Source organism: Impatiens glandulifera, chromosome 5 (assembly GCF_907164915.1).
Source record: "Impatiens glandulifera chromosome 5, dImpGla2.1, whole genome shotgun sequence".
In the NCBI taxonomy this organism is placed as follows: Eukaryota; Viridiplantae; Streptophyta; class Magnoliopsida; order Ericales; family Balsaminaceae; genus Impatiens; species Impatiens glandulifera.
In genome coordinates, this window is record NC_061866.1 from 42,086,718 (window position 1) to 42,096,506 (window position 9,789).

Consider the following 9,789-nt stretch of genomic DNA (forward strand, 5'->3'; position numbering starts at 1 on the left):
ATAATATTTTAAAAAAAAATTATAATAATATTCAAAAATTATAATAATGTTCAAAAATATTATAATAGTGAACAATAATTTTTTATTTAGTTTGTGTATTGTAATTTTTAAATTTTTAATAATTTATTTATAATTAAATTTAAAATAATATGGTGATATTAAAATATTGTGGTGTAATTTATAATATTGTAAAATATATGGATTGATATTAAAAAGTTATAAAAATTGATGTAAGTAATAATATTATAAGAATATTCTTTTGGGTTTGAGGAGTTTTTCATTTGGAAAAGATTTATTATTTGATGTAACATTTACATTAAAATAAGTTTGAAAATAGATTTTTCGATTGGAGATGGTCTTAATTTCTATATTTCGTAAGATGAAAATAACGATGAGGACGAAGAAACTTATAATAATAATAATAATAAAGATAAGGATATGACATCAATATATGAAGATAATGACCAACAATATGTTGATAGTTAACAATTATATAAAATTACATCACATACTTTACGGTTATTAAATGGTTGTTCCAATTTATTGGGCAAGACCCAAGAGAGAGAATTTTCGAGGTTAGGGTTTCAATCAAAGGGAGTGGAGAATAGAGAAAAGACCAACGGTGAACTATGTAAAACTAGTTTTCGATTAATATAATTTTTATTAAATTTAAAATAATATATTTTAAAAATTATTTAGTTTTCTTTTCTTCAATTAACATGTTTATATAAGTACACTTAAAATTATATATTTAAAATTATTATTTCTTCTTTTTTTAATTAATATATATTATCTAAAATTAATTTAAATACTATTGATAATTTAAAAATAATTATTAAATCAAAATAATTTATTATATTAAAAAATAATATAATAATTTAGTGTCAAGTTTAAGGGAAACTAATTTTAGACTACATCTACCAAAAAGTTATTAATCGAATTTTGTAAGACATTAAATTGACATGCTCTAATAATTGGTTGACAATCTTAAGTTATTGAAAAACTAATACTAGATAGTTTAAATTTAAAATAATTTTAGACATTTTGGTCTTTTAAGTACACTAATTTTTATAATTTGTTATCAAATTTATAGTATTAAAATATAATTTTAAATCTCATATATATTATTTCATGAGAAAAGACTAAAATAACATTGTAATAAAATAAACTTATTCTTAATTTAAATAAACAAGTATTTCATGACCAATAATTTAATCTATTAAATAATTAATTAAAATATTAAAAATAAATTTATAATAATATTTTATACCACATATTTTTTCATCAACTTACCAAATAAACTAAAACTGCTTTATCAAAATATTAAATTACTTTGAAATAGCTGGCATTAAACAATTCATTAATGAATTCCAACAAAATTTGAAAATTGGTCTAATTTTAATATTAAATTAAAATATTTTAAATAAAAATTGAATTTAAGACATTTAATCACTTAAAAATTATTTTTTTATAAAAAAAATGAAAAAAATGTTAATATAGAGATGTCTATGAATTTTTTATAAATAAATTGAAATTCCTAATTATCTCTAATATTATACTAAATAAATGTAAATTAACTATGCTAGATTTATAAAAAAAAAAGTAAATGGTATTTATACCATTTTGAAGAATATATTAAATGTATTAAAGAGATAAGAGGGAACCTTTTGGAAAAAAAAAATGACTCCTCTAATCCTTGTTTGGTGAAAAATATTAAACTCATTTTTATGATTAAATTAATTAAAATATCAATGGTTTTTTTTAAAAATATTAAACTCATTTTTATGATTAAATTAATTAAAATATCAATGGTTTTTTTTTATATTTAATTTTAAACCAAACAAATAAATAAATAAAATAAAATAGAGTGATGTTGAGTGGACTGAGTGAGCACACAACCATGGAAATTGGAGCGAGAGTTGTTTGGATGCGGCGGCGGAATATTCGACAAGTGATAATAAATATTAATTTAATTTCCACGTGTTTACTCTCTATTGGTTTATGTTAAGGTAGCGTATCGTCGCCCCAATGTGTCTTCTCCTCCTCCATGATCGATTTCTTCATCACTCAACACAAATTCACTCATTTCAGTTTCCAATTCAGAGAGGAGCTTTTGTGGGTTTGTTTCTCTCTCTTTTTCCCACCATTTACATACCCATATCCATCTTTTTCTAGGGTTTATTGTTCATGAATGGATTCAATAATCCCATAATGGATCCTTTCCAAGACAACTCCTGGACGGATCTGCTAGACTATACCAATTTCATCGACGACGTCGCTACTTCTACTGATATCTGTTGGTCTAACGACCAAATGTACGTTCTTTACTCATTTATTATTCCTTTGAGATTTGATTTGGTGCTTGTTTGTTGTGTTTATGCTGTTGATTCGGTTTAAGATTGTATATTTTGTCATTAGCTAGATTACCCATGATTTTTATTTTGGAAATCTGTTCAATTGTATTTGATTTATTAAATAATAGAAATTGGAATGATGAACTTCACTGAAAAATACTTACTGTTTGATTATGTTAGTGGTGGTGGTGGTGGTGGGAACTGTAGTTCAGGGGCTGAAGTTGATGCTTCACTGATTGAAGTGTCAGCTCAAGAAGAGGAATGGGCTGAAAAGAACTGCACAAGGAAGAGGTATTCGTTTTCACAAGATGAATAATGTTTTTAAGATTTTTGTCATAGGTTTTGTATTTGTGGACTTGTGGGTTCTTGAGTATGTTCTGTTTTCATGGGATTTTTGTGTGATATGTACCAGTTGTTCTTAAATATGTATTCTTAGGTTTCTGTATCTTTGTTTTTTTCAGAGTTAGGGGTGATTCATGCAGCAAGGTGGGGGGGACAAAAGCCTGCCGTGAGAAATTGCGCAGAGAGAAATTGAATGAAAGGCAAGCATCTTATTGAATTCCTGGACAATGAAATGGATTAATCTCATCTGGAACCAGATAAAAAGATAGACATAATTATAAGTGTTTTTGAATGGGGGGTTATTGTAGTATATCTTCATCTAATGTGGTGACTTTTGTTTTTGTGTATGAGAAAATTAAAGATCATCTTCATCATTTAGTTGGTTATTTCTAAAATATGGTGAATTTCTTTTTGAAGATTCCTAGAACTGAGCTCTGTTCTAGAGCCTGGGAGACCTCCCAAAACAGACAAGCTGTCTATTCTTGGCGACGCTATCCGAGTGATGAGTCAACTGAAAGCTGAATCTGAGGAACACAAAGAGAATAATCAGAAGCTCCAAGATGAGATTAAAACTTTAAAGGTAGTACTTCTTCTTCTTCTTCTGAAATTTGTATACCCTATTAAATTATGGATTCAGTTGGTTTTGAGAAAATATTGATAATGGTTTTGCTGTTTCTCCCTCGAGTTGCCTTTTGATGATGGGGGTTATAATGAAAGTATGTTTGTGTGATGAAACAGTCAGAGAAGAATGAATTGCGAGAAGAGAAACAAGTACTTAAAGAAGACAGAGATAGGATAGAACAGCAGTTGAAATGTGTGTCTGGTTCTTCATCTTCGCCGGCTGGTGGATTTATGCCAGCAGCTCCTCCTCTATATCATCATAGTGGAGTGAACAAGATGCCTATGTACCCTAGTTATGGCTATCTTCCAATGTGGCATTACCTACCACCATCATCTGTTGATACATCTCAAGATCAACATCTCAGGCCACCTGCTGCTTAAGACTGACTCTTGTTGATTTATTAAAGAATGGGCGAGTAAATTCCAATTCAACTGTAAGTATGACTGTCTCTCGTCGTTCGTGGGTAACTAACTGATCCTGGTTTTATTGTCATCGAAATAGATGACAGTAATTGGATGAATGTACCGGCAAGTTGTTAAGTTGGATTGGATCTGCTTCTGTTCTTGTCATTTATTTATTTTTGATTTTGAACAATAATACTCAGATTTTTGTCGAATAAATACTCTCTAAGATTAATCATCCATGGATTTTGGATACATTCTCTTTTTCTTAAGTATTGGAAAACAAAGTTTTGATCTTTGAAAATGCATTTATCGAATTTGCTTTGTTTGGAACATTTGAAAACACTTACAGAATCTGAACACAGCCTTGTAATTGTTAATAATTTGCTTGCAAACATTTTTATTTTACATAAGATATTTTATTTGAATATTTGTTCTTTCATTTTTACTTTATAATTGTTGCATCTCAACCACTTTTAGATTTCAATGTTCCAAATTCAATTATTATCTTGAGTTTGTAAAATTTGTTATGAACATTTTTGTAAAGTATTATTTTGTTATAAAAATGATACAATTAGAGGACTTTTTTTTTTGTAAGGTGTTCATGGGTAATGATAATAGTAATTAGGTTATGCTAAATTCAATATAATAATCAGCCCTTGCATCTTGTTTAATGTAAAGACAAATAAACTAAAATGGTTAATTTGGTTGGTTTGAAAAAATATTTGCATTAGTATTTTAATCCCAACAACTTCAAATAAGTTTGTTGATAATATTAAGTTATAATTACATTATATATTTATTAAATTTTAATTAAGCTATAATCTATGACTTTTTATATTGAATAAAGGTTAAAAATTAAAAGCAACACATTTATTTAAAAATAAAAATAAAAACAAAAAACATGTGGAAGACATTGGTATTTTCAAAACTTTATCCTCGAAATTCGCATTATCCTATTAGGACATTAAAAATATTAAAAATGACATTTTAAAATATTCTTATAAGCCCAATTGCTAATTTAAAATTTGTAATAACAGATACGCAAATCTATAAGGTTTTCTTTAATTAATGGCTTGAATTAAACTGACGGGAATATTGTGCAGATTAAGCACATTCTTATCGGATCAACATATGTTTGTGAATCAGTAATGTCAATATATTTTTAGTGGAATTCTTAGTCAGAATTACTAAAACAAAAACAAATACAAATGAATTCCCAATTCTGTCGTCATTTGAATTATTTTTAAATAATGAATTGATTTGGTTAAATTGAGTCTATTTGGAAACCGCGGAAGTTGGAGCATAGTTGAACAAATTATTAAATTTGTTAATATATACCTAATTAAAGTATAAATATTTCAGAACATTATTTAATATATAAATATTTTAATAAAAATAATTTTTAAATAAATAAAAAAAATTCAAACCCAACTCCTTACTTTAACTGCTTTTCAAACTATGTTAAATGTCTTATCTTTTATAACAAGTAAATTGAATGTATCAAATAATAAATAATCCGATCATTATTTGAATCTCCCATGTTTACATTTAATAATTAACATTTTATACTTATAAATTATTTTTAATCAACTATGATTAAAATAACAAAATTAACTACAAAAAGAAGTCATCATAATAAAAAATTCAAATAAATTTCTTATTAGACAAAGACAAAGACTAAAAATTAAAATTAACATATCCTAAAATTTATTTGTACAACATAATTTTAATTAATACATTTCGAATGCAGGTCATATTGGTTTAATTATTATAAGATTTATATATTTTTAACGTATCAAATCTTATGTCTCACTCTATATTCCATTCATTAAATATTTTGGGTTCAAATTTAGTCGATATGATATAATGCTCACGACAACAATGAAAAGAATAGTTGACCTTAACAATAATTTACTAAATATTAAATTATAAAGAACTCTCAATACTTCGCAAGAACGTATTTGGTTTGATTTCAATAGTTTCTATAACAAATTTGACATACAATTCTCACCGAAATTATAACATACATTTTTTTTATAAGTTCTTTTTTTTTTGAAAGTCGATTTAGATCTCATATTTGTATCACAAATAAGGTAAATATTTTTCTTATTACACTTAATCTTAATCTTAATCTTGACAATGGTTCTTAATTATTTTATCCAATTCATTATGATTTGTGGCTCAATATATAAGTGAGCACAAAAATACATTTGAGACCCCTATTTAGTTCAATATACTCCTAAAATATTGACCAGAAAAAGAAATAAATTATTAGAATGAAATTGAAGGATCATACAAAAAAATCCCCAACATAGAAACAACCACCATTTAAGTTTATTATATATATGATACATTGCATACATAAGTTACATATAAAAGTAGCTTATTACATATTTATTTGCAAAACAAGGACATTAATTAATTGTATAAAAAACATACATAAACTACAATAATAACAAAACCAATTTGATATGTTTTAAGAGTTAATGTATATAAGCACACTTTTAGCCCATTTATTTCCAGTTCATTCATGTCATTTTTATTACATTCTAAACTGATCTAAACCAGATTCTCCAATCGATCTAGAAAAGAATTTGATAATATAATCCTTAACTGTGAATTCCTTGTATAAAGGAAGATCTCCGTCAAATATTAGCTCTTTTATAGGACCATAAACCTTTGGAGGGTCCGCAACACCATTGAAGAAGCAAGCAGTTGATATTCGTGGCCCAACATAACTAGCCACCACCCTATGATCTACACTCTTGAACTTGTCGTTGGATAAAATCTATATTCAGAATCAAGTTAATTAAAGTTTAAGAACAATAGAAGATACATGCATGTTCATAACATGCTTGTTTATTCGTTAATTTGTTCAAACAAACCTGGAGAAGATCGCCTATGTTGACTATGAGACCACCCGAAATGGGCTTAACATCAATCCAACGATCTTGGTGCAGAACCTGTAGGCCGCCGAGTTGGTCTTGGAGTAGAACTGTGAAAAATGATGGATCAGTGTGTCTACTGGCTCCAAGAGTTAGATCTGGCTCTGGACAAGCTGGATAGTAATGACAAACTATGGTTTGATTCCTTGAGCAATCAAGCTCCCTCAAATGATTCTCTTTTAGTCCAAGAGCCTCCGCTAATAGCTCGAGCAGAGTCTCACCCAATGTTCGTATACATTTAATATAGTCCAACATCCTATCTCTAATCATTGATGCAAAAAACAAAAAATGTAAAATAATAGTACTCTAATATTTATTCATTACAATTATAAATAGATGTTATATTAACTTATATTAATAAACAAGATATATAATTGAGAATCATACTTGTACAATTAAAGTGTTTAAATAAATATGAAATATCTTATAACACAATACTTGAACTTGAAGGAATCAATATGATTATGTTCAATTCAATGGGCGGTTTAGGGGAAATCTATTTGTTGGTAACTACGATCTCCATGTGTAACTCTATAATGTTTTATTTTTTCATTTGAAATGTTATAGAAGAAAATAATTATATTAAATTCACTATTATGGTTTAAATAATAAAAGATTTTAAGAAACAAATGTATTGAGTTTTATTCTCATTAAGAACATTTTAAATATAAATGAAAGTTCATTTATGTTTCAAGTCGTGCTCAAAACGAAAAAATACGCAAAACCATATAAAAATGAAGAATGAAAGATCTATTAGGTGTTAAGTATGAGAAAAAGTATAGCAAAAGGTTGTAAACATAAGGAAAAAAGTACTCATATATATATGTTGAGCTTGATTATTCTTTAGTGAACATTAATGTCTTTTAATATTAGTACCATTTTCTTTTCATGTTAATATTTTCTTTATGTTATTAAGTCCTCCATGTCATGTTAACTATGCTTGTTCTTTTGACTTATTATATAATCAAATTTAGAGTCTCATTCAAAATTTCTGTAAGACTAATAATTAGACCACTAATATAACTATTATTATTTGTAAAAGGTTGGTATATATAAAGATTTGTGTATAATAAAAAATATATTATTGGGTTTCAACCAAGTATATATAGTCTCATGTAAATCTGTGTCTATGTAGATCCATCCCTACTTATATGTACTAGATTAATGATGAAGATGAATCTAACTAGCTTGGTAAAAATGACGAGACAAATGAAAATGATGATAACCTGCATATTTCTGGAACTTCACTAAGATCATGATCTTCAGGAGTGACCCTACTAATGGTCATGGTGTCCCTCCAATTTGCCGACCGCGTCTTATACAAGTCAACGTTGCTTTCAAACCTCACCTTCTTCGAGCGATCACGGCTGTAAATCGCTTTCTTCGCCTCCACATCTTGCTCGTGGAAGGCTCGAACGCCATCGATCATTCCTTCAAGAACGCAGCTTTGGATCCCGTGATTGATCACCTGAAAGAAGCCCCAAGTTTCGGAAGCCTTTTGGATTTGTCGCACAATCTCATCTCGTCCTTCGCGATCGTTTTCGAAGATGGTCCGGAGATCCACTAGCGGGATCTCCGGACAATCTAACGATGTTGGTTGCCAAGTGTCCAAATCATTTGCAATCTCGTCTGGTGGTCGGACAAAGATTTTTGGGAGTTGGGTTAGTGTTCCTGTGTCCACTAGCCCTTTCACACCGGCTCTTGACTCATCGAAAGTCTTGAGCTCTTTTTCTCTATCGTAATCCATTAATGGTTTAGTATTCAATTATAATTTGTAACTTGTTAATTCTCATTTTATACAAGAAAATGTAGATTTGTGGAAATTGATGGCTATCTGGGTAAGGATTTTGTAGGATGTATCTAAAGTTGAAGTCAAATGTGACTATTTATTTATTTATTGGATTGTGGATGAAAATTGCAAATAATTAGGATATGACAAAAAAAAAACAAGTCCCTAGAGGTTGGTTAAAGATTCAAATAAGGACTTAGACTTACAAAGCATAACCTTCATAAAAAAATAATAACATCATGATTAAATCAATCATAACTGTTCTCAACGAGAATATTTCATTCAAGGAACTTCATCATATTTGTTTTTTTCAATGAACCCCATCAAATCATATTTGCTATTAAAGAAATTCCCAAATCTATCTCCTTCCTCGGTATCTTATAACAATTGCTTGAAATTATATATATTCTCCTACCATGCAAATCCACTATGGTATAATTATCTGGGGAATGTCAATAATTTTTTAATCTTGTCTAGTTGTATGGTAAGCAGCTACCATTTTAATTTTTTTTTGTCAAAGAGTATCAATTCATTTATCGCTCCACGGATTGGGTGTGAAGATTAAAAATTAATTGAGGATTATCATCGCTTAGGATCGTTTTTCAGTTAAGAAATTGAACAATTAAGCAATATTTAAGACCGGTTGAATTGAATTGTAGAAGTTTTAATTTGAATTAATAAGTTGAATTACAATATGAATTAAAGTTTACCGTGAGTTGGAGAATATTTGTGAACCATTTTAGAAGTTTTTAAAACTTTATATAATTTCTCAAAATTTTCAAGAAAACTTGGAAATTTTTAATGCTGATTTCTTTAAAGATGGATTGAGAGCTTGGGATTGAGATCCTTAGTTTTGTCTTGGCCGAGGAGGGATATTCATAGCCTCCTTAAGTCGATTGAACAATCTAATGGATCGAATTTCAGACAAAAGACTATTAATGACTTTTGTTTATGAATTTCAGACAAAAGACTATTAATGACTTTTGTTTATTATTCATCCAGTTGATCTTCTAGGGCATGATTGCTCATATGATTCTATGTGAAATGATCAACAGGTTAGGGTGAGCATTTTAGCTTTCGAATCATCGAATATGATAGACTAATGCCAAAGTTCCATCTTTGAAAACTCAAAAAATCTGGCGGATCATCATTTCGTTCATCGCAAGGAAGAAGACAAACCAGAGATAAAAACAACATTATTTGCTTCTTTTGCGTCTAAGCGTTGAGGGAGTCTTGAAACGACGTCATTTCTGGCCAAAGCGCGCACACTTGGGCATTCTGTCTACGTTCTGTCAGTGATGAGAACTCTGCGTACGTTTTGACTAATGACGTT

At 28.4% G+C, this 9,789-nt stretch overlaps 2 protein-coding genes across 2 annotated transcripts; one reads left to right on the forward strand and one right to left on the reverse strand.

Moving 5' to 3' along the window:
• The first annotated feature begins 2,069 nt into the window (after positions 1–2,069).
• On the forward strand, positions 2,070–3,974 carry LOC124938544 (transcription factor bHLH104-like). The gene is made up of 5 exons (XM_047479007.1): positions 2,070–2,315; positions 2,535–2,645; positions 2,816–2,896; positions 3,114–3,276; positions 3,435–3,974. Exons 1-5 carry the CDS (start codon positions 2,188–2,190, stop codon positions 3,696–3,698), a joined length of 747 nt encoding a protein of 248 aa, XP_047334963.1. The 5' UTR covers positions 2,070–2,187; the 3' UTR covers positions 3,699–3,974.
• Positions 3,975–6,087: 2,113 nt separating this feature from the next.
• Positions 6,088–8,453, reverse strand: LOC124940527 (1-aminocyclopropane-1-carboxylate oxidase homolog 1-like). The gene is made up of 3 exons (XM_047481053.1): positions 7,894–8,453; positions 6,608–6,929; positions 6,088–6,510 (listed from the first exon to the last, which is right to left on the reverse strand). Exons 1-3 carry the CDS (start codon positions 8,412–8,414, stop codon positions 6,265–6,267), a joined length of 1,089 nt encoding a protein of 362 aa, XP_047337009.1. The 5' UTR covers positions 8,415–8,453; the 3' UTR covers positions 6,088–6,264.
• Positions 8,454–9,789: the final 1,336 nt, after the last annotated feature.